General features: G+C 43.2%; 1 protein-coding gene across 1 annotated transcript in view; it reads left to right on the top strand.

Moving 5' to 3' along the window:
• The window catches only part of LOC140482418 (contactin-associated protein-like 5), a 1,108,772-nt gene that overhangs the window by 566,856 nt on the left and 515,409 nt on the right, over window positions 1-26,507 (top strand). The window contains exon 8 of the mRNA XM_072579902.1: window positions 10,529-10,790. Coding sequence (XP_072436003.1) covers window positions 10,529-10,790 — 262 coding nt within the window. The remainder of the gene's footprint in view (window positions 1-10,528; window positions 10,791-26,507) is intronic.

Here is a 26,507-nt window from a genome sequence, read left to right as displayed (position 1 = left end):
AAACAGAAAAAGGAAAGTCGGTTGTGTTAGTTAATAAAGTATTAATAAATGGGCAGCACAGTGGCTACGGGCAGCCTCACAGCACCAGGGGCACACGTTCGATTCCAGCCTCGGGTGACTGTCTGTGTAGAGTTTGCACATTCTCCCTGTGTCTGCATGGGTTTCTTCCTGGTGCTTTGGTTTCCTCCCATAATCCAAAGATGTGCAGGTCAGGTGGATTGGCCATGCCAAAACGCCCATAGTGTTAGGTGCATTAGTCAGAGGGAAATGCGTCTGGGTGAGTTAATCTTCGGAGGGTCGGTGTGGACTTGTTGGCTTGAAGGGCCTGTTTCCATACTGTAGGGAATCTAATCTTGTGTAAATTTTGAGTTTATCTGCCTTCAATGATTTTGACATGTTGTTTCATATGGATGAGAGTGTCGATGTAAATCCCTTTCCCAATCGCTCACTCATTTTTTTTTATTTAATCTATTTTACGAATCAATCCATTCAGAGATGTTATTGCACACTTCTAGAGCAGATGGGACTTGGACCCATGGCCCACAGCCCAGGGATAGGGACACTACAAGAGGGTCACCAACTGACTACTTGTTTCTTCTTGTTTAAGACAGAGTTGACCTCCACATTGCACATCAGTTTCACCAGAAGCAAGTCTGCCAAATAAAGCCTCAGACGCTCTATTTAGCTTATAAAAAGGCTGCTCACATCCACAGTCAATCGCATAGCAACATTAGAACTAGAGGACTTTTAAACAATTTCTAATTGACTTGCCCAGAGTGCTTTGACATTCCGACAGACCCGGCAGGGCTTGAATCAAGAGCCTTGTGACTCAGAGGTGAAGATACTACCACTGTGCCACACCAATTGCTTGATCTTTTTATTTTTTATATATTTAACTTATTTTTCTAATCAACCTGTTCAGAGATGTTATTACACATTTCTGGAGCAGGTGGGACTTGAACCCAGGCCTCCCGGTGTAGGGACACTACTATTGTGCCACAGGAGGGCCTCACCAATTGCTTGCTTTGTGAATTATTCAGAGCTGAAAACGTGTTGCTGGAAAAGCGCAGAAGGTCAGGCAGCATCCAAGGAGCCGGAGAATCGACGTTTCGGGCATAAGCCCTTCTTCGGCCCATGCCTGAAACATCGATTCTCCTGTTCCTTCGATGCTGCCTGACCTGCTGCGCTTTTCCAGCAACACATTTTCAGCTCTGATCTCCAGCATCTGCAGTCCTCACTTTCTCCTTGTGAATTATTCACAACAGTGGCCTAACCAATGTCCTGTACAGCCGCAACATGACCCCCCCAACTCCTGTACTCAATACTCTGATAAATTTTTTGAATGTTAAACAGGTTGTTTGTCTTTATTACTAAATTGGGAGAATGGAAAGAAATGGAATGGAAATGGTTGCCTGATAATTCTCCTGAGAAACATCTTTAGATATTTCTTTCTTTACAGACGCCATTTATGAATGCAACACATTATTGTTCCTCTCGTTATTAGTGCAATGTAAATTTTGGTTAGTTGCTATTTGGGACAGTTGTTGTCGAAACCATAGGGGTGATTAGCAACATCGTGTCAGTTCAATAGACGCTATCATCTTTAATCAAGGCTGTTTCTCTTTCATTTCTCTTGCGGAATTGAATAACTATCCTGCATTCACTTTCAGAACTTGAAATCCATTTATCAATTGCCAACTTTACAAAAGCAATCTTCTGGTAATTAATTATTGTTTTCAAAATAATTTCCGGGAGAGATTTGTAAAGTGGCAGATTAAAAAAACATGAAAGTGTTTTATTTTTTATCTATGATTGGAGAGAAGAGGTTAAATTACCAAGGCAATGCTGACAGAATAAAGTGGAAAAGAAATTAGATATGGGATCATGTGCTTATGTGAGTGGTTATATAGATTCTTGCACTTCCTTTACCCTGACATTCTTTAATAAATAGAATATTTTCAGGATTACTGGTTTGATGTTACAAATGCTGGCTGTCCCCAATGTGCTATCAGCTTGAAATTGCTGCAAGGAAATTCTACAAGTGAAAAATATTACCTCGGATACAACAGGACCTTGATCAGATGGGTCAATGGCCTGAGGAGTGACAGATAGAGTTTGATTTAGGTAAATGTGAGGTGTTGCACTTTGGTATGGCAAATCAGGGCAGGGCTTATACAGTTAAAAGTAGTGGCCTGGGGAGTGTTGCCAAACAGGGAGACCTAAGGGTGCAGGTGCATAATTCCTTGAAAGTGGAGTCACAGATAGACAGGGCAGTGAAGAAGGCGGTCGGTACGCTTGCATTTATTGGTCAGTGCATTGAGTTGAGGAGCTGGGAGATCATTTTACAGCTGTACAGGACATAGGTTAGGCCACTTTTGGAATACTGCATTCAACTCTGGTCTCCCTGCTGTGGCAAAGATGTTGCAAAACTTGAAAGGATTCAGAAAAGATTTACAAGGATGTTGCCAGGGTTGGAGGGTTTGAACTATAGGGAGAAGCTGAACAGGCTGGGGCTATTTTCCCTGGAGCGTCGAAGGCTGAGGGGTGACCTTACAGAGGTTTATAAAATCATGAAGGACATGGATAGGGTAAATAGACAAGATCCTTTTCCTTGCATGGGAGGATCTAAAACTAAAGGGCATAAGTTTGAGGTGAAATTGGAACAATTTAAAAGGGACCGGAGGGCGACTGTTTCACTTGAGAGTAGTGTGTGTATGAATGAGCTAGTAGAAATGGTGGAGGCCAGTACAATCACAACATTTAAGATGCATCTGGATAGGTATATAAATAGGAAGAGTTTAGAGGAATTAGACCAAATGTTAGCAAATGGGACTACATCAGATTACGATACCCAGTTGGCATGGACCTTTTGCATCATAGGATCGGTTTCTGTGCTGTACATCACTATGACTATGACTCTAAGTAGAAATTCTACAACTCCTGGAGAAGTTGGCACCTCAGAAAATAAATAGGTGATTCTGACAGATGTTATGGTCCTGTGCTGATTGCCAACTATGTCTTGCCACATTTGACTTGAAGATATATGAAAAGGGTTTTGTTGTCACAATCCAGGGCCATTTTCAGGTACAATAAGAATAAAAAGAAATTACTTAATTCAGAGTTCATCTTCAGTTCAAAATGGGAACAGGGCTTCAGCAAGTTTTCTGCAAGATGTTCTGCTTCCCAAGGAATCCCGCTCTAAGAACAGTAACACCGATGCTAATGCCCCAGGAGAGACTGTCTATAGTCCACGCTCCAGGCCTACTGTTGTCAGGCACTGCCACTACCAAAAGTCCAAGCTGCAGGCCAATTGCCACCGGGATCCAGGCACTGGGATCGTCATAGTCACCAGGAGTCCAGGCTCTGGGACAACCATCACTGCCCTCAGGTGTCCTGATCCAACTGTCGATGCTGCAGACACTGCCCCATTGCCACTGCTCTGGCCTTGAAGATGAAGAGGAAAGGAAGAAGAAAAAGAAAAATTACAAAAGTATGTAGAGAAAACGATGCCACTGCCCTGATGCGGACAGGCTGTGATGAGTCTGAGCCTACCGATCATTCTGGTACCATATTTGAATTTTCTTTTCTATAGAGTTCTGATTCTTCCTTCAGATCAGCAGGGGCATCAGCTTTCTTCTTTTGAAACCCTCCTTGGTTGTTTGCAACAATTTCTTTTTTTCTTGTACTGTATTTCTTGAAGCTACCACACTTCAATTAATAAGAAATTAACTGTACTAAAATGAATGAGCTAAACTACAAGATTTTATTGAGCCAAAGAAGGAGGAATTCTATTGCCTTCTAATTCTGAAAAAAAAATGCAAATTAAACACATGCATGCACACGAACACAGGTAATAAGTTTAAAAGATAAGTAGGGATAGTGTCTTGTACAGATAGGATGTTAAAGGCAGCAACAGTTTAAAATTCTTATGGTCTTTGAGGTTTAGGATTTTAAATCCAAGGCTAATATTTAATTGTTGACTCATATTCTGCAGCAGTAATGATGTTTGTAGATCGTGTATTTTTGGTGAATGGTTATTGTCCCAAGTTGCACTTTCACCATCACTGAATTTGATGTGGAGAAAGAAAGCCTTCCACCTTCTTCTGATCAACTCAAATTTATTCTGCATTCTCCTTTGCTGTGAAAGTAGACCTTGATATCAGTCCATTTGTATATTTCTCGGTTTACACTGTCGTGCTTCCGAAACTGAATGCTAAATAGGTAACTTACCCCATGTCTTAATATGTGAACTTATCATGCAAGTTAAATTAATCAAATGCTGCAGATTTCTTAATGCTGATAGTTAGCTACTTTCAGTTTTTAGATAAAATGTTAATCTCAATGCAGCCAGTTATATATTTTCTGGTAGATTTCTGTACATTACAGCAACCCATTTTAGGCCAGTATTTACTCTTTTTAAATTATTTTCCATGAAAGTTCTCAGGCATGGCAATCATATGAATATCAAAAGTCCATTTTTACATGAAGCTTGGTTGGCACCTTTGCCTGTTTCACAAAAGCAAATACTTGTACGCCTTTCCAGCTTCCAGTCATCTACTATGTAGGTTTTTATGCCCACTTTCTCAGTTCCATTGGGTTTACTCTGAATATCAATAAGGTAAAAACAATGACTGCAGATGCTGAAAATCAAATTCTGGATTAGTGGTGCTGGAAGAGCACAGCAGTTCAGGCAGCATCCAACGAGCAGCGAAATCAACGTTTCGGGCAAAAGCCCTTCATCAGGAATAAAGGCAGTGAGCCTGAAGCATGGAGAGATAAGCTAGAGGAGGGTGGGGGTGGGGAGAGAGTAGCATAGAGTACAATGGGTGGGTGGGGGAGGAGATGAAGGTGATAGTTCAAGGAGGAGAGGGTGGAGTGGATAGATGGAAAAGAAGATAGGCAGGTCGGACAAGTCAAGGAGACAGTAACTGAGCTGGAAGTTTGAAACTAGGATGAGGTGGGGGAAGGGGAAATGAGGAAGCTGTTGAAGTCCACATTGATGCCCTGGGGTTGAAGTGTTCCGAGGCGGAAGATGAGGCGTTCTTCCTCCAGGCGTCTGGTGGTGAGGGAGCGTCGGTGAAGGAGGCCCAGGACCTCCATGTCCTCGGCCGAGTGGGAGGGGGAGTTGAAATGTTGGGCCACGGGGCGGTTTGGTTGATTGGTGCGGGTGTCTCGGAGATGTTCCCTAAAGCGCTCTGCTAGGAGGCGCCCAGTCTCCCCAATGTAGAGGAGACCACATCGGGAGCAACGGATACAATAAATGATATTGGTGGATGTGCAGGTGAAACTTTGATGGATGTGGAAGGCTCCTTGAGGGCCTTGGATAGAGGTGAGGGAGGAGGTGTGGGCACAGGTTTTACAGTTCCTGCGGTGGCAGGGGAAAGTGCCAGAATGGGAGGGTGGGTTGTAGGGGGGTGTGGACCGGACCAGGTAGTCACGGAGGGAACGGTCTTTGTGGAAGGCGGAAAGGGGTGGGGAGGGAAATATATCCCTGGTGGTGGGGTCTTTTTGGAGGTGGCGGAAATGTCGGTGGATGATTTGGTTGATGCGAAGGTTTGTAGGCCTGCTCATGCCTCCACCCCCATTCCCCCCACCATCACACCCACTCCAGGTACTGGCTCCGACCCCACTCCCAGCTCCACACCCACACCAGATCCCAGCTCCCGGCCCTGCCGAGTTTTCACCATCCCCCCAGACCTCCCATTCACTGAGGACGAACGATCAGTCCTCAGCAACGGACTCACCTTCATCCCCCTCCGTCCACGCATCAATGAATTTAATACACGAGTGACATCGAACAATTCTTCCGTCGCCTCCACCTCCGAGCTTACTTTCACAATCAGGACTCCCGCCCACCTTCGAGGACCCCTTCGCCCACCTCCAACACACTGCATCCACCTGGACACCCCGCGCTGGCCTATTACCTGCCCTCGACCTCTTCATTTCCAACTGCCGCCGGGACATTAACCGCCTCAACCTGTCGTCCCCCCTCCCCCACTCCAAACTCTCACCCTCACAACGCGCAGCCCTCCAATCCCTCTGCTCCAATCCCAACCTCACCATCAAGCCAGCGGATAAAGGGCGCGCAGTGGTAGTCCGGCGCACTGACCTCTACACCGCTGAAGCCAAACGCCAACTCGAAGACACCTCTTCCTACTGCTCCCTCGACCATGACCCCACCCCCCATCACCAAACCATCATCTCCCAGACCATTCAGAACCTCATCACCTCAGGAGATCTCCCACCCACAGCTTCCAACCTCATAGTCCGGGAACCCCGCACTGCCCGGTTCTACCTCCTTCCCAAGATCCACAAGCCTGACCACCCTGGCCGACGCATTGTCTCAGCATGCTCCTGCCCCACTGAACTCATCTCTACCTACCTTGACACTGTCCTATCCCCCCTAGTCCAGGAACTCCCCACATACGTTCGAGACACCACCCACGCCCTCCACCTCCTCCAAGACTTCCGTTTCCCTGGCCCCCAACGCCTTATCTTCACCATGGATATCCAATCCCTCTACACCTCCATTCGCCATGACCAGGGCCTCCAAGCCCTCCGTTTTTTCCTCTCCAGACGTCCCCAACAGTACCCTTCCACTGACACTCTCATTCGTTTGGCTGAACTGGTCCTCACCCTTAACAATTTCTCCTTTGAATCCTCCCACTTCCTCCAGACCAAAGGCGTAGCCATGGGCACACGTATGGGCCCCAGCTATGCCTGTCTCTTTGTTGGCTATGTAGAACAGTTGATCTTCCGTAATTACACCGGCACCAATCCCCACCTCTTCCTCCGCTACATTGATGACTGCATTGGCACCACCTCGTGCTCCCGCGAGGAGGTTGAGCAATTCATCAACTTCACCAATACATTCCACCCTGACCTTAAATTTACCTGGACTATCTCTGACACCTCACTCCCCTTCCTGCACCTCTCCATCTCCATTAGTGACGACCGACTTGTCACTGACATTTTTTACAAACCCACCGACTCCCATAGCAACCTGGATTACACCTCTTCCCACCCTATCTCTTGCAAAAATGCCATCCCGTATTCCCAATTTCTCCGCCTCCGCCGTATCTGCTCCCAGGAGGACCAGTTCCACCATAGAACACACCAGATGGCCTCCTTCTTTAGAGACCGCAATTTCCCTTCCCACGTGGGTAAAGATGCCCTCCAAAGCATCTCGTCCACATCCCGCACCTCCGCCCTCAGACCCCACCCCTCCAACCGTAACAAGGACAGAACGCCCCTGGTGCTCACCTTCCACCCTACAAACCTTCGCATCAACCAAATCATCCACCGACATTTCCGCCACCTCCAAAAAGACCCCACCACCAGGGATATATTTCCCTCCCCACCCCTTTCCGCCTTCCGCAAAGACCGTTCCCTCCGAGACTACCTGGTCAGGTCCACACCCCCCTACAACCCACCCTCCCATTCTGGCACTTTCCCCTGCCACCGCAGGAACTGTAAAACCTGTGCCCACACCTCCTCCCTCACCTCTATCCAAGGCCCTCAAGGAGCCTTCCACATCCATCAAAGTTTCACCTGCACATCCACCAATATCATTTATTGTATCCGTTGCTCCCGATGTGGTCTCCTCTACATTGGGGAGACTGGGCGCCTCCTAGCAGAGCGCTTTAGGGAACATCTCCGAGACACCCGCACCAATCAACCAAACCGCCCCGTGGCCCAACATTTCAACTCCCCCTCCCACTCTGCCGAGGACATGGAGGTCCTGGGCCTCCTTCACCGACGCTCCCTCACCACCAGACGCCTGGAGGAAGAACGCCTCATCTTCCGCCTCGGAACACTTCAACCCCAGGGCATCAATGTGGACTTCAACAGCTTCCTCATTTCCCCTTCCCCCACCTCATCCTAGTTTCAAACTTCCAGCTCAGTTACTGTCTCCTTGACTTGTCCGACCTGCTTATCTTCTTTTCCACCTATCCACTCCACCCTCTCCTCCTTGACCTATCACCTTCATCTCCTCCCCCACCCACCCATTGTACTCTATGCTACTCTCTCCCCACCCCCACCCTCCTCTAGCTTGTCTCTCCATGCTTCAGGCTCACTGCCTTTATTCCTGATGAAGGGCTTTTGCCCGAAACGTTGATTTCGCTGCTCGTTGGATGCTGCCTGAACTGCTGTGCTCTTCCATCACCACTAATCCAGTATCTGAATATCAATAACCCAAGGCAGTTTTAACAACCCAATGGACCCAATGTTGTTTATTAACGCAAAATACACTTAATAATACTGCAACAATCTAAACCATGCTGACAATCACAAGTTGGTTTACATGGAGGATCAGACCGAAACAGACATTCAGTCCATTCCATTTCAATTCCAGTCACTGATCCTGAGCTTTCTAGCTATCACTCTGAGGCAAACATTCTTATACCTTTTCTTTTCATAGAGACAAGGCTGTGTGTTAAAATGTTGACACGGTCCAATCTCCAACAAATGATTAGTTTGACCACTGATAGACATCACAAATGTGTCATCCATCACAACTCATTTGATCATTTGCTTATTTAGACTTGATCATTTCTCCTTGGAAAGAAGTTTATCTCTTTGTTTTAACAGACTTTGACCTCAGTTAGCCAACTCAAACTACTGCTACTGTTATGTCAGCCAATCTACCATAAGATATTTACACAGCACAGTCCTGTGATTGAGCACCTTGTTCAGCTAATAAACAGTCCCTATCGTCACAGGTTAAACCAAGACTCTAGTCTTCTCGAGTTACTGTGACAGGACCGTTCATTACTGCTGAGTTAACAGCACTTAATTAAACACACGCATAGATTCCTACAGACACAGAAACATTAAACCGGTGACCTTTCTCAAGATTATGACAATATCAAGCTTCACATATTTTTTTTTCTCTCATTTCATTTAATTTTAACCAAGCCCAGCCGATTTTAGCCGAATATCTACAGTTGGTAAAGCACGAATCTATCTGATTACTCTCAAAATTTTAACTTAATTGAGTGGTGACATATTGGAGTTCTGTCTTGTTTTTAATACAACATTTACTGGAGTGTGTAGGAAACCCATGTAAGAATGTATGCCACCTAGAAAACAATAGCCCCAACCATCACAGATATTTGGCTGACTGAACTGCATTGAACATATGCACATGCACCCAGCAACTTACTTTAAGCAATTGTCTCCTCTTCTTTTAAGGGATTCAGGTAATTTGCAGATGTGGTTCGTAAGATTCATATTGCATGTCCTGTGATGTGAACCACTGCCAGTTTGCAGTTCAGGGTGTTTTCTGCCACTATTCCTCTTTCCTTGTCATGCTCTGAGGAGCTATTTGATTTACAATGATAGAGGAAAGCCACTGATGAATTTTAATGAGAAGAGGTTCTTGTTTTAAACAGCATACCTTTTATTGTAAGATAACAGTCAGGCACAAGTTACATTGGTGAGTTAGACGTTGTTACTAAGACTACTAGAATACCTGTAGATATAGAGTGGTGCTGGAAAAGCACATCAGGTCAGGTAGTATCCGAGGAGCAGGAAAATCGACGTTTCGGGCAAAAGCCCTTCATCAGGAATGAGGTTGGAAGCCTCAGGGGTCTAGAGATAAATGGGAGGAGGGTGGGGCTGGGGAGAAGGTAGTTGAGAGGGCAATAGGTGGATGGAGGAAGGGGTAAAGGTGATAGGTCGGAGAGGAGGGTGGAGCTGATAGGTGGGAAGGGAGATTGATAGGTTTATCAAATATCAAAACGTGTTAGCAACTCTCCCTCTTTTTCTCACATAAATCACTCAACTTGATGTCCGTCTCTTCATTTAGCTAATCCTCAATCATTACAACTTTGATTATAGTTCTGAACAAATAAATAGGGTTTGACTGATTTCACTCAGTTTTGATTGGTATGATGATAGTTGTATTTGCTACATGTTATGTTATACTTTTGGATTTGGATTTCAAAACTGAGGTCACGTCGGTGAAATTTCCCCCTGCAGAAGCTACCATCAACAGAACAGATGCAGACAGAAATTGGGTGAATGGAATGGAGTGCCTCCGTAGAGCAAGGTGTGAGGATTTATAGTTGAAGGTAACTGTGGGAATCGATTGTAGTGGATATTAGTGGACAGCCCATCCCCAGAAATGGAAACAGAGATGTGAAGAGGGGAAAGGAGGAGTTGAGATGGACCAAGTGAAGGTGAGGGAAGGGTGGAAACTGGAAACGAAATTGATAATTATTTCTAGAGTAGGGCATGGGTTTTGTTTTGACTTCAAAGTAGAGGGTTCAAGGCCTCAGCAGAGTCAAGATTTAAGTTCAGAGAACTGGAAAACCGAACAAATTGTGTCTAAATCTGTGAAGCATCCATGTCAAGAAAATGGAAGTGTTCCCGCTATGAGAAATGAAAATAGATTTAGATCATCAGAATTGAAAAAGTTTCAATTAATTGCCATTGTTGAAAATGTGAATTGCACGACTCTTTTAAAATATATTGTTAGCATTTTTAGATAAAATATGTTTTGTTCCCTTATCTGTGTTTTTAGGGGAACGTGACATTTTCCTGCACAGAGCCCCACATCGTCCCGGTCACTTTCATGACTTCCAGCAGTTACTTGCGGTTGCCCGGAACAGGTCAAATGAATGAATTATCTGTCAGCTTCCAATTCCGTACCTGGAACAAGGATGGTCCGCTGCTGTACACTGAACTTCACAGAGCATCTGAAGCTCTGCAGATTTACCTCAGTGACGGTAAACTACAAGTAGCAGTTCATGAATCATCGAGGAGCCAAGCTGACATCACTACAGGTAATTACAACAGTTCATTTCACTGTCTGTGGTGACAGCAAATGATCTCCAGAAACAGAGAGGATTCTTCAACTTTATTTTTCATCATTGTAGGACTGAACTCAGGAAACACCAGACTTTTCATTGCAGATATTGTATTAGCGAGTTTTGATAGTATATATTTTCTGGTTGTGCTAAAATCTAGTCGCTAAACAATATGGAGGGCACTTTCATAACCGAGTGCTTTGTATTTGAAATTCTTTGCAATGGGATTGCATTTTATTTTTGTGCCTTTCAAAACTGAAAAGACTTAGGATCTATGTGCACATTTTCCATCTAATTTCCTACTTAAAGCTAATGTATCATCTCAATGCATTATTAATAATTGCAATGCTGCTTGTCTGAACTTTTGTTTGATTTATTGTGAATCATATTGAATTTAATGCAAAAACCATAGAGGATGCTAACAGACTTATGGTATTTGCCTATATTTTTGATTAATTTGTGAAGAAATATGTTTTAAATGGCCTCAGTTTCTTTGGATAAAGCTATTGTGTACAGGATACAGATGTGACTCTGCTGTTGGGATGTGGTTTGCTTTATGTGAATTTGGATATTTAGTGAGTAAAATAAGAAGCAAAATAACATGGGTACTGGAGATCTGAGGTTGGTGTGGACTCACCATAATTTTACTTGCAAACTATTTTACAGTGCAGGAGCTAGCCTGTGTTTGTAGGGTCTTTGAAATTGTTCCTCCTTGCGAGAGTGGTCTCTTACTGAGTTTCTACTCGGAGCTTTTGTCACTGACAATCCAGAAATCTCAGTCCTGAACAAAAGCATCAGCCTCTGGCTCAAGTCCTGCCAAGGGATGATTTTGATTTTGATTTTGAATTATGTTGCATTGTCACACGTATTTTACAGTAGGAATACAATAAAATACAATGAAATGCTTCCGTTTGTCTCCGCGATGCAGAGCCATTTTGAATAATTTAAGAATAATGAAAGATATTGCTTGAAGAGAGTCCATCAGTCCTGAGCCAGATCATCACCCTCAGCACCGCCTGCAACACCAACCCTCCAACACCTCACTACCGTCTGCACTGAGTACAACCAACATTGAAAGTCACCAATCCTAGGGTGCCACCTTTGCTGATATTCCTCTGCCAACCCCTTGCTGTTATCTGCGCAGATCAACCAATGTTTGAAGTTGGTCCAGCGACTCCTCGACATTATTGTGGTGCACTTTATTCATCACTTTGCTGCTGCCAGCATCAGACCCAGCCAACGACAAAGTTGCTGATCTATAGGTACCATCATTTGCCACTGGACCTATCTCTCTGACCTCTACTCTGCCGATGTAACAGCTACTGATTCCAGGTCCCGTGGTTGCTCTGGAAAGGTAATTAAGGGTTCACTTGAGGACCATGCCCTGAGTCCACTGGAGATCCACGCTTCGGCTCCATTCGAAAACCACATCCGGGTCCATTTGAGATCCATGCTCCAAATCTATTGGAAATCCACACCCTGGGTCCATTTGAGAACCATGCTCCAAATCTATTGGAAATAGATGCCCTGGAGCAATTTGAGATCCCCGCCCTGGGTCTTTTGAGATCTACGTCCAAGGTCCATTGGAGATCCACAACCTGAATCCATTTGAGATCCATGCTCCTGATCCATTCAGGATCCATGCTCTGGATCCATTTGGGATAGACACCCTGGATCCGCTTGAGATCCATACCCCAGGTCTATTTGAGATCCACGCTCTGTGTCCATTTGAAATCCACACCCTGTTTCCATTTGAGATCCATGCTTCAGATCATTTGAGATCTATTCTCCAGGTCCATTTCAGATCCACGCCACAGGTCCAAATGAGACCTACACCCCAGGACCATTTGAGATCAATGCTCCAGGTCCATTCGAGATTCATGCCCTGAGTCCATTTCAGATCCATGCTTCGGGTTGATTTGAGATCCATATCCCAGGTCCATTCAAGGTAAGTAAGTAAAACATTAAAAGCCAGGGAAAGAATGAAAAAGCAAAGCAGTCAGAGCAGATGAGCTCCAGCACAGGAACCCTACTGTGCCACCATATTGGACCTACCAAGGTTTGATCTCTGACACTCCTGATTAGGGGGACAGCTCTCTGAAAGTGAAAGTGCATACTACAGATGCTGGAGATGAGAGCCAAGAGTGTAGTGCTGGAAAAGCACAGCTGGTCAAGCAGCATCCGAGGAGCAGGAAAATCGACATTTCGGGCAATGAGGCACACCCTAATTTCTGATGGAGGGCTTTTGCCTGAAACATCGATTTTTCTGCTCCTCCAATGCTGCTTGACCAGCTATGCTTTTCCAGTACCACACTCTTGGCTCTGAGAGCTCTCTGAAGCTGACACAGTAAACAGTATTTTTGGTCTAAGGGATTGGCCACTGAGAATAATAAACCCATAATACTCAAAGCTTTGTAAACAGTTATATTCCATGATTTGGAGATGCCGGTGTTGGACTGGGGTGTACAAAGTTAAAAATCACACAATACCAAGTTATAGTCCAACAGGTTTAATTGGAAGCACCCAGCTTTCGGAGCGCTGCTCCTTCATACAGTTTACTTTTCATTATCATAGAACATAGAACATTATAGCATAGTACAGGCCCTTGCACGGATCTGTGGAACCAATCTGAAGCCTACACTATTCCATTTTCATCCATATATTTATCCAACAACCATTTAAATTTCCTTAATGTTGGTGAGTCCAACACTGTTGCAGGCAGGGCGTTCCACATCCTTACTACTCTCTGAATAAAGAAACTACCCTGACATCTGCCCTATAACGATCACCGCTCAATTTAAAGCTATGACCCCCATCACCATCTGAGAATAAAGGGTCTCACTATCCACCCCATCTCACCCTCTGATTATTGTATATGTCTCAATCAAGTCACTTCTCAGCCTTCTTCTCTCCAACGAAAACAGCCTGAAGTCCCGAAGATCTTCCCTCCATACCAGGCAACATCCTAGTAAATCTCCTCTGAATCCTTTCCAAAGCTTCCACATGCTTCCTATAATGCAGTGACCAAAACTGTACACAATACTCCAAGTGCAGCCGCACTAGAGTTTTGTACAGCTACAACATGACCTCATGGTTCCGAAACTCAATCCCTCTACCAATAAAAGCTAACATGCTGTATGCCTTCTTAACAACCCTGTCAAACTGGTTGGCAACTTCCAGGGATCCATGTACATGGATACCGAGATTTCTCTGCGCATCCACACTATCAACAATCTTACCATTAGCCCAGTATTCTGCATTCCTGTTGCTCCTTCCAGAGCGAATCACCTCACACTTTTCCACATTAACTCCATTTGCTACCTTAGAATCTAGCTCTGCATCTTATCTATGTCTCTCTGTACCCTGCAACATGTGGGCGACACAGTGGCTAGCACTGCTGCCTCACAGTGCCAGAGACCCGGGCTCAATTCCCGCCTCAGGCGACTGACTGTGTGGAGTTTGCACATTCTCCCCGTGTCTGCGTGGGTTTCCTCTGGGTGCTCCGGTTTCCTCCCACAGTCCAAAGATGTGCAGGTCAGGTGAATTGGCTGTGCTAAATTGCCTGTAGTGTTAGGTGAAAGGGTAAATGTAGGGGTATGGGTGGGTTGCATTTCGGCGGGTCGGTGTGGACTTGTTGGGCCAAAGGGCCTGTTTCCACACTGAAAGTAATCTAAAAAATCCTTCTTGACTATCCACAACTCCACTGATCTTAGCGTCATCTGCAAATTTACTAACCCATCCTTCTATGCCCTCATCTGGGTCATTTATAAAAATGACAAACAGCAGTGGCCCCAAAACAGATCCTTGTGGTTCACCACTAGTAACTGAACTCCAGGATGAACATTTCCCATCAACCACCCTCATCTGTCTTCTTACAACTAGCCAATTTCTGATCCAAACGGCTAAATTACTCTCAATCCCATACCTCCATATTTTCTGTAGTAGCTTACCATGGGGAACCTTGTCAAACACCTTATTGAAATCCAAATACACCACATCAACCACTTTACCCTCATCCACCTGCTTGGTCACCTTCTCAAAGAACTTAATATGGTTTGTGAGATACAACCTACTCTTCACAAAACTGTGTTGTCTATCCCTAATCAACATATTCCTTTCACAATGATTATAAATCCTATCTCTTATAACCTTTTCCAACACTTTCCCATAACTGAAGTAAGGCTCACTGGTCTGTAATTACCAGGGTTGTCTCTACTCCCCCTCTTGAACAAGGGGACAACATTTGCTATCCTCTAGTCTTCTAGCACTATTCCTATGGAGAATGACGACATAAAGCTAAAGGTTCTGCAATCTCCTTTCTGGCTGCCCTGAGACTCGAGGATAAATCCCAGGAGACTTATCTATTTTCACACTTTCCTGAATTATTGACATCATCTCCTTGTGAACCTCAATCCCATCTAGTCTAGCAACCTATATCTCTATTCTCCTCAACAACATTGTTTTTTTTTCCAGCGTGAATACTAATGAAAAATATTTATTTAGCGCTTTTCCCATCTCCTTGGACTCCATGCACAACTTCTCACTACTGTCCTTGGTTGGCCCTAATCTTTCTCTCATCATTTTTTCATTCCTAACATAGAAAGTGTTAGTGTTTTCCTTGATCCTATCAGCCAATGACTTCTCATGTTCCCTCCTGGCTCTTCTTAGCTCTCTCATTAGATCCTTCCTAGCTAACTTGTAACTCTCAAGTCCTCTAATTGAGTCTTGATGTCTCATCCTAACATAAAGCACCTTCTTCCTCTTGACAAGGGATTAAACATTTTTAGTAAACTACAACTCCCTCACTCGACCACTTCCTCCCTACCTGACAGGTACGTACTTATCCACCTACACATAATTTAAAACACATCACAGCATTTCCTATGAGCAATTCAAAGAAAAGTTGTCAAAATGAAAGGAAGATATATGTCAAAGAAAAGGGTTTTGTACAGTGCTCAAAATAGGTCATCAACTTAATGTATTCTCTGATAAATCCAATGGGGATTCATCAGAATCTTATTTAACCAAAGCATGGCAAAAATAGCAATCCAGTTGTTTCATCATAATTACTAATAAGACTAGCTTTTTAATTACAGATCAATTAACTAATTTGATTTCAGTCCCCACAGCTGTCATAGCAGGATTTGAATTCATGCCCCTAGTATTCACTTATTCCTTCAGATTACTAATGTAGTCACATTCTCACTTTGCTACAAGCCTAGTTACAGATGGGTTGAGTCATTTGGTCAACTGAATGGTAAACTAATTGCAGACAATGGCATCCATTGCACAGCAGTTTATAGGAAAGAATGTTTTGAGAGATTACCAACAAAGAAAATAAATGGTGGGTTGGAATTCCTCTTATCAAAGTTAGATATTTTTAATTTCCTTTCTCTGATTGGTAGCGGCGGAAATTATTATGTCTTCAAGATATCTATTATTTCTTTAACAGTGCTTTAAGCAACAAACATTTACACCACTTATTCAACTAGAGAAATGACTCAACAGTACAAGAACAATGTGAAGGCTTTGGAAAGGGTGCAGAAGAGGTTTACCAGGATGCTGCCTGGATTAGAGAGTATAAGCTATAAGGAGAGGCTAGAAGATTTCAGGTTGTTTTCTCTTGACCGATGGAGACTGAGGGCAGGCTTGATCAAAGCTTATAAAATTGTGAGATGCATGGATTGTGTTGACGGTCAGAATCTTTTTCCCAGAGTTGAAGTGCCTAATGGCAGGGGGCATGCATTTAAGGTGAGAGGGGGAAAGTTCAAAGGAGATGTGAGGAGCAGGTTTTTCACACAGAAAATGGCAGGAGTATAGAGTGTGCTGCCGGAGACAGATACGATAGGGGAGTTTAAGGGACTTTTAGGTAAGCACATGAAAGTGCAAGAAATGGAGGGATATGGACCAAGGGCAGGTGGAAGGAAATAGTTTAATTTGGCGTCATATTTGGCACACCATCACGGACTGAAGGGCCCGTTTCTGTGCTGTACTGCTCGTTTTTTTAGATTAGTTTACTTACAGTGTGGAAACAGGCCCTTCGGCCCAACAAGTCCAAACCGCCCCCCACCCATACACCTACATTTACCCCTTACTTAACACTACGGGCAATTTAACATGGCCAATTCACCTGACCTGCACATCTTTGGAGTGTGGGAGGAAACCGGAGCATCCCCACGCAGACACGGGGAGAACGTGCAAACTCCGCACAGACAGTCACCCAAGGTGGGAATTGAACCCAGGTCTCTGGCGCTGTGAGGCAGCAGTGCTAACCACTGTGCCACCGTGCCGCTCTATGTTCCATAATAAAAAGTCCTCATTCCCAAACCTCTTTAGGTGTACCTCTGAATTATATTCTAATATTAATGCTATGATATATAATTTGCACCACTTTCATATCATGCAATCATTTTGTTTTACTTCTACCTGGCTCTAATCCTATATAATAGTGCAGCCCATTTAATACATCACTGTTGAACATTTCACTGCAGTTTCAATATGCGTCCTACTTAAGTGTTATTCTCATAATTCTGATTGTACCTAATTTAGTACTGAAATCCTGTTTAATTTTGTAGCCGTATTTAATATTGAACCCTTATTTAAAGTTTTGCACTCTTGTTGATACTAATCTTCCCTTAGTCAGTGTGCCTTTTTAGCCCAATTTCCCAAACTCCAGATCCCATAGCACATCTATATTAAGGTTATTGATAGCATTAAGTTAAATTTTGATAGTACAGGCAGAAATTCTTCTGTTGTGACAAAATCAGAAATGATTTTAAAGTATAACATTCAAGCACAATCAGAGGCCAGAGAAGTTCTGCAGTTGCTGATTCCTCCACTTGTTTCTAACGTGGGCAGCCCAGTGGATTATTATGGGATAACAGAACCACAATGTACTGGATGCCTCAGAACAGCAGTCAACACCGTTCTTTATTTATCGACTGGGAGACCTTCGGAATTACCATTTAAATGAGTTGGTACTTGATTGAGGAGTTGTGAATTACCAGATTTATTAGACATTTGAAAGGCTCATAATTCACATTTGCTGCAGGTGTAAGCAAATTATTTTGTCTTCGGTACAAGCAATGAGTCTAAATTAAAAGGGCAGAGTGAATCCCAGTTGCCATCTTCTCCAGCTTGCTTCAGCTAGACTTCCACTCTCTCTCCTTCCTCCACCCGGTCCATAGCCCTCTAAACCCTTCCTATTCATATATCCATCCAAATGCCTCTTAAATGTTGCAATTGTACCAGCCTTCACCACTTCCTCTGGCAGCACATTCCATACACATACCACCCTCTGCGTGAAAAAGTTGCCCCTTAAGTCTCTTTTATATCTTTCCCCTCTCACTCTAAACCTATGCCCTCTAGTTCTGGACTCCCCAACCCCAGGGAAAAGACTTTGTTTATTTATCCTATCCATGCCCCTCATAATTCTGTAAACTTCTATAAGTCACCCCTTAGCCTCCAACGCTCCAGGGAAAACAGCCCCAGCCTCTCCCTATAGCTCAGATCCTCCAACCCTGGCAACATCCTTGTAAATCTTTTCTGAACGCTTTCAAGATTCACAACATCTTTTCGATAGGAAGGAGACCAGAATTGCACGCAATACTCCAACAGTGGCCTAACCAATGTCTGTACAGCCGCAACATGACCTCCCAAATCCTGTACTCAATACTCTGACCAATAAAAGAAAGCATACCAAACTCCTTCTTCACAAGCAGCGGGTCTCAATTAAAAGGGCAGAGTGAATCCAAGTTGCCATCTTCTCCAGCTTGCTTCAGATGGACTTCCACTCTCTCTCCTTCCTCCACAGAGTCATCCTATCTACCTGCGACTCCACTTTCTAGGAGCTATGAACCTGCACTCCAAGGTCTCTTTGTTTAGCAACACTCCCTAGCACCTTACCATTAAGTGTATATGCCCTGCAACCAGTATTCACTCAGAGGTAAAAACGCAACAAAATATATTCAAAATAACAGCAATGGATGAAGTATGGTAGTTCCCCAGGACCAAATAATTTCTATTGTAGTTTTACAAGAAGTAAGTAAGAACCCCATGACCCAATGTTTGCTATATTTGGGAACCATTTCTTTCAATTGGAAAATTTTGTATGTTGCTCCACTACTTAGAACGGTGAGAGGAGTGGAACCAACAAGGGTTCCCCAGCTAGCCTAACGTCTGTTGTTGGGAAATTGCTAGAGTCAATAATTAAGGATAGGATTATTGAGCACCTTGAAAATGTTCAGCTGCTGAGTGTGCTCTGGAATGGATCTGTAAGGGGTAGATCATAACTGAAGGATCTGTTTGAAATTTTTGAAAAGGTGGCTTAACATATTGGACAGAACAATGTCGATTCAAGTTACTTATATGAACTTCTAAAAAGCATTTGATCCTGAAAGTCCCTCATGAGACACTGTTAGCTACAAATAAAGTTCATGATGCTAAAGGCAAATTATTGATCTAGTGATGATATTGGCTTAGCAGTAAGAAACAGAACAAGAATAATAGGCAGGTACTCCAATTAAAAGGATGTTACTGCTGGTGCGCCTCAAAGATGGGGCCTCAACTATTCAAATTTGTGAACAACTTAGATATTGAAATATAAAACTACACATCCTGTTTTGCAGATGGTAGTATTGTAAGCAGTATGGATCAACAATGCAAGCATTTGTGAAGTCATCCACTATGAACTTAAGAGCAGAACAGTAGTTTTCAAATGGCAAAAAGCTAGAAACAGTGGAGGTCCAAAGAAATTTGATGGTCCAGGTATATTGACCATGAACTGCTACAGAAATTAATTTAAAAGGTAATGCTTCAGTCATAAAATGGCCTGCTTAGACATTAACTGCAGTTCTGACAGTACTTCTAGGCATCACACCTTAGGCAGGGAGGGAACACAGATCAGTTGAGAAATAGCCATCAAGAGTATACCATGGAACTAATGCCCTTCCGTGCTTTTAGTTAATTCAAAAAACACACTGGACCAGTTTCCTCCTCCTGCCAAGGTCAAGTCCCTGTCTATGAATATATATATATATAAGCTTTCAGCAAGTGGAAGTAAACTACATTGCAAGGGCAAATAATAATCTTAAATTAGTTGTTAATGTAACTTTTAGCACACTTCGGATGGTTCAGCAATTGATGTCAAATTGTGGAATCAGAGACATTGTTCTGTAAGCATGGGCTGGTTGAATACTTTTAGTACTCTGTTAAAATTGCCAAAGGGACTTGCTGTTTTATATATTCTGCCAGCTGTTGAGAGGTATGAACAACACACCTGGCAGGGAAATTCGGCCTTCAAAATGATGCTTGCACTTGGTCAAAGAAGCAGACATATATATAAAAATTAATGCAGAAGCGTATTGGGTAACATTTGGTAGAGTGAAGAGGGGCAAACTAAGTGAGGTGGTGGAACTCATTGAGAAAGCCATTTATAAACAGGCAAGATCATCACTTTATCAAGAAGCTTATAGTCTGTTAGTGTGGACATTAAGCTTAGCCTTTATAAACAGAGTAGGCATCAGATAGATTACTGTAATGCATGCTTTAGAAAGTATATCAAGGCCTTTGACATGATGGAGAGCAAAATTGCTAGAATTGTATCAGAGATGAGGAACTTCAATTAATAGTTTCCTGGTGTGTGTGGATTTTTTTTCCTCTCTTCCTTCTTTCCTGGGGTGTGGGCTCCCTGGATAAACCAACGTTTGTTACTCAACCCCAGTCGTCTCAGTTAAACTGAGTTGCTTGCTCGAGCCATTTCAGACTTCAGTAAGGAGGAAGCCATTTTGCTCTGGATCTGCAATGATGTGTAGGCCAAACTGGGTAAGATCTTCCTCCCTGAAGGACATAAATGAATCAGATGGATTTTTGCAACAATCAATGATGGTTTCATGGTGACTGGGGCTGAGTTGGCAGTGGCTGGAGAACTGGAAGGAGGTCCGCAACACCTCTTTGCAGAAAGGCCTACTGAATCCACACAGACAATCAGGCAATAATTAGGCCACCAGTGGGCCTTCTGCTGGAACCAAGACACCAGAGGGCTGATGTCCGGCCAATCAGAGGAAACCCTAGTGTTGGCAGTGCCAATGAGGAGGCCTTGGCTTCTGCCAGAGGGAACATGGCAAACTCAGACACCCAGGTTTATGAAGGACCTGGGGCACACATGATTAACTTTGGGGGGCTGGTGTTGGGGGTGGGGGGGCAGGGTAGGGTGTTGTTGAAAACATGAGAAAAGGGGTAGCTCTTATCAGGCCAGGAATGAGACCACCTCATTGGATACCTTTCCTGCATCCAATGAGAACAGAAGTCTTCACTCTACCTTCCAATTCTCAATTCGGTTTAAATCCCAACAGTTGCCAAAATGAGATTTTAACCTATGTCCCCAGCACATTCAATTCCTAGTATAAGCACTTGACCATGAAGCCACCCTATTTCTTTACCATCCTTTAAGTCACCAAGCTCTGTGCATAGACCTCCTCAGCAAAGCTCTGACCTTACAGCCAAGGTTGCAAATGTCTCTTATAAGTACCAGTCCTGTCAAGTAAGCTGGGACAAGGCTCACGTGGAGTATAACGGTCAGCGTAAACCTTTTGAGCTGAATGGTCTGTTTCCATGATAGTTCATCTGTTCCTCTGTAATTTTACATAAGGTTGACACATGATTAGTGGAACTTGATAAGATAATGGTCCTTGTGGAAATAGAGTCAAATGAGGAATCACCACCTTCAGGAGTGGAGAGTTCAAGTTCTGTGTCGCACATACATATACTGAGGTGAGTATGGGCAAATTCTATCAAAATCAAGACTTCCAATACTTGGCGAAAAACTTGTTAAGAGGAGAATGGTGTTTGACAATTGACAGATTCTACTCAAGATAATATAGATTCAAGTTGGTTTTAATAGCTTCTGAAGCTGACAAAGATTTATCCTGCTTCTTTTAGTCTGATGTAATGCTTGCAGGACAAAGCAAGTCTTGTTTGTTCAAGGTACACTAATTCTCATTTTATCTTAGCCATTCTTAAATTGACATTTGAGAATTAAATCAACCTAGCAATTCATGCTCTGCATATTAGAAATCACTTTACTCACTTCCAGTTTTCTTGGCACGGGTTATTCCCTTAGCAATGCAGCCAGAGTGAATTGTAAAAGATTTACATTCATAGGCTTCTGTTTGGTCCATGCTTGCCTTTTGCAAGAGCAGCTCACCTTGTTCCATTGTCCCTGCTTTTCCCCATAGGCCTTGTTATGACCAGGTAAAGAGGGGGAATCTCCTACCACCTTTGTAAGACCCCTCTTGATTGTTGCAACAAATATTTCCATCGCCTGTCTTGCAACAACTATCACACTTCAGTTAAAATGTAGCTGACTGATAAAATGAAGAGGCCAAAACTGAGGTTCCCTTAAATAAAAGAAAGAGGAATTTTATTTAATGCCAACCCAAAGAAAAGCCTCATGAAAATGGGACATCAGACCCACATGCAAACCTAGATAATATGTTTAAAAAACAGAAACGTGGTTGAGATGGGTTGGAAATGGGCGTGGGAAATAAGTCGGCAATTTCAATGATCTTGGAGTCTTTGAGATGCTAAATTTTAAAACTCAAGCCATGGTTAGTTAATTGTTGACGAGTAGCAGTAGTAGGTCTGTTTGCCCAGCTGGTAGGTTTGTTGGCAGACATTTCGTCCCCTTCCTAGGTGACATCACCAATGGTGTGTTGCTTTTTGTGATGCACTGCTGTACTGTTCCACTTTGAATTGATGTGGTGCTGTTTCAGCTGTTGGTGGCTGGTTCCAGTTTTCCATTGCGGCGGTTTGTATATCGGGTCTAGGTCACTGCATTTGTTGATGGAATCCGAGAATGAGTACTATGCTTCCAGGGATTCCCTTGCTGTTATTTGTTTAGCCTGTGTTGTATTATTGTGTTGTCACAGTAGGCAACACAGCACCTATGGACAGACCAACAACAAATCTATCCAGCTCCTTAGCTACAGATCTTCACAAAAAATTTAGGCAGGACTGGATTTTGTCGATGTCTTGATATTCTTGGTTAGTGGTTATTTTCCCATCTTGCTTTCCTATGGCGGTGAGAGAGGCCGGCTGGGAGCAAAGGAATCCACCCCTTCTTGTCTCATAAAATGAGAATTAGTCTACCTTGAACAAACAAGTCTTGCTTTGTCCTGCAAGCATTCCATTTGAATAAAAGAAGCAGGATAAATCTTTGTCAGCTTCAGAACTATTTTTCCTTCACTCTGCTCCATTGCTCCAAAGTTGCTGTTGAATTATAGATTCTGGAGTCTAGCTCCATTGTCTTTTCAAGTTGGCCATGTGGCAGATGAGCCTTTCATTTCCCAATGTGTGAAACTCTGATAAACGTGGGGACTAGAACAGAAAATGTGAACTGATACTAGTTTTGATAAATTTGGATGAAATGAGTCATTTCAGTGCTGACAGCTTTGTTTATTCCAAACAAATCACCAGGACGTTGGTTAGGCCACTGTTGGAATATTGCGTGCAATTCTGGTCTCCTTCCTATCGGAAAGATGTGGTGAAACTTGAAAGGGTTCAGAAAAGATTTACAAGGATGTTTCCAGGGTTGGAGGATCTGAGCTACAGGGAGAGGCTGAACAGGCTAGGGCTGTTTTCCCTGGAGCGTCAGAGGCTAAGGGGTGACCTTACATAATTATGAGGAGTATGGATAGGAGAAATAGACAAAGTCTTTTCCCTGGGGTCAGGGAGTCCAGAACTAGAGGGCATAGGTTTAGGGTGAGAGGGGAAAAATATAAAAGAGACCTAAGGGGCAACTTTTTCACGCAGAGGGTAGTACGTGTATGGAATGAGCTGCTAGAGGAAGTGGTGGAGGCTGGTACAATTTCAACATTTAAATGGCATTTGGATGTGTATATGAATGGGATGGGTTTGGAGGGATATGGGCCAGGTGCTGGCAGGTGGAACTAGATTGGGTTGGGATATCTGGTCGGCATGGACGGGTTGGACCGGAGGGTCTGTTTCCATACTGTACATCTCTATGATTTTATGACTCTATAAATCCCCTGAGACTTGCCTTAACCTGTAGTCAGGTGACCACTGCAACCATTTTAAATCCAGGTTCCTTCAAATTTAAGTAATGTTAATGTAATCCATTTTCATTGAAAAAGAAGTTCTCAGTAACTCAAGTACAATAATCTGATCAAAGTTGAAGTTGAATAGGCTCTATTTACCATTTCTTTACGCCAAAATTTTTTTCTCAAACAATAATTATTTAAATCCCTGTTGAAAACCACAACCTTCCTCCAACACCTTTTCATTCAGCACATTGCAGATTCCGAGCAATTGCTGTGTGGAAAGGTTTGTCCTAAATCAGTGTCCTCTGGTTCTTAACTCTTCTGCTAATAGGAGTAATTTCTCCCTATCAGCTCTGTCCAGACCCCTCATTATTTTGAACAGTTTTATCAAATCTCCTTTTAATCTACTAATCTAAATAAAATATAGCCAGCTTCTGCAATCTATTTATAAAAAAAACCGAATAGTCCCTCATTCTTGGAATGATTCCTGTGAAGCCTCTCTAATCCCTTCAATTAGAGATGAAATTCTCCAGCTCACTTGTTTTCTGATGCATGATAGGAGAAGACTCCTGACAGTCAGGCTATGGATCAAAGGTAGAAGAGAGTGGAAGGAAGGGGTACTGTTGTGAAGGGGTGTTCTCCAAAACATCTATTTATAGTATAATTGACTGGGTATACTGAGATATCTATTGAAATTTATAGAAAGGACACGTTGCAAAACAAAAGATCAGCCACAGCAGCAATACCGTTGCAGTTGTAAGGTACAGGCTATTTGTTTGGAGATACCAAGTCTGAAAAAAGCTCAGAAAGATATTACATGCCCGCATTTTGTGGATGGTCAAGGATATTGGATTTGAATACAGAGTGTAAATACTTTTGTTTTTATTTTTATCTATTTTTGATTGTGGAATGAAATGGAAAAAAAAAGTAGTAGTTTACAATAAAGGGCTGAGGAAGGGATTGCTGTATTTCCAAAAAAGCAAGTTATGGAAACTCATTGTCAGCCTTGTTTATGCTGTTGCTTTGTTAAATCAGTAGGGGAGGCTGGTTGTAGATAGGCTGGCACCATGAGGTGTGCTCAAAGTGAGATTTGGCCTATAACAGGATGCTGATTGGGTTGTGGACTTGTGATTAGTTATCGATGTCAAAGGCAACGACCTGACAACAACAATTATCTGACTGGCTTCTGAGTAGCTGAACATCTTGTGGGTGTGAACAATATTGGCAGAAGCTTTTGGATGGCAGCAAGGGGCAGATGGTGTGTATTTCTCTTCAACATAAATAGCTTAAGGCTGAAAAACGCGAGTTCATTTTCCCTCACTAATTGTTGTGAACTGTAGCCTTTAACCAGTTAACTAAGAAATTTTGCCATTAGCTCGTCACTTGTGCTTCCTGTGAAGAAGTGAAAAGAACCTGAAGAAGAGAGATTGAAGTCCTGAAGATGAAAGCGATATTCTGAGGTTTAAATCCTGGCAAGGAAAAGGGTCTTCTCAGGGAACAAAATGATGGACTAGGTTCAATTTCTTTTTCCCAGTTTTTTCTTCCATCCCACCAATATTTTTCTCAGCCTGTGTCTGTCCATATCTATGTGTTTTAGAAGGTGAATTTGAATTTTTAACTAGTATGGAATGTAGAATACAGAACATTACAGCTCAATACAGGCCGTTCAGTCCTCGATGTTGCGCCAATCTGTGAAAACAATCTGAGGCCCAATTAACCTACACCATTCCATTTTCATCCATATGTTTATTCAATGGCCATTTAAATGCCCTTAATGTTGGAAAGTCTACTACTGTAGCAGACACGGCATTCCATGCCCTTACTACAATCTCAGTAATGAACCTACCTCTGACATCTGTCCTATATCTACCACCCTCAATTTAAAGCTATGACCTCTCGTGCTAGCCATCATCATCCGAGGAGAAAGGCTCTCACTGTCCACCCTATCTAATCCACTGATCATCTCTATTAAATCACTCAAAAAGCCTCAAGTCCCTCAGCCTTTCCTCAAAGATCCTTCCCTCCATACCAGGGCACATCCTGGTAAATCTTTCTGTACCCTTTTCAATGCTTCCACATCCTTCCTATAATGCAGTGATCAGAATTGTACGCAATGTTCCAAGTGAGGCAGCACCAGAGTTTTGTGCAGCTGCAACATGACCTCATGGCTTTGAAACTTAATCTATCTACCAATAAAAACTCACACACCATATGCCTTCTTAACAACCCTATCAACCTGAATGGCGACTTTCAGGGTTCTATGCACATGGACACCGAGATCTCTCTGCTCATCCACACTACCAAGAATCTTTTCATTAGCCCAATACTCTGCATTCCTGTTACTCCATCCAAAGTGAATCACCTCACACCTTTGTGTATTAAACTCCATTTTCCACCTCTCAGTCCAGCTCTGCAGTTTATCCTACAACATCCTTCCACATGTCCACAACTCCACCAACCTTAGTGCCATTCACAAATTTAGTAACCCATCCTTCTCTGCCTTCATCCAAGTCATTTGTAAAAATGACAAACAGCAGTGGCCCCAAAACAGATCCTTATGGCACACTACTAGTAACTGAACTCCAGGAAGAACATTTTCCATCAACCACCATCCTTGTCTTCTTATGAGTAGCCA

The sequence above is a fragment of the Chiloscyllium punctatum genome, chromosome 10 (genome assembly GCF_047496795.1).
Source record: "Chiloscyllium punctatum isolate Juve2018m chromosome 10, sChiPun1.3, whole genome shotgun sequence".
Lineage (NCBI taxonomy): Eukaryota > Metazoa > Chordata > Chondrichthyes > Orectolobiformes > Hemiscylliidae > Chiloscyllium > Chiloscyllium punctatum.
Note: the sequence above shows the minus strand (reverse complement) of the source record. Positions and strands in the feature narration are given on the sequence as shown.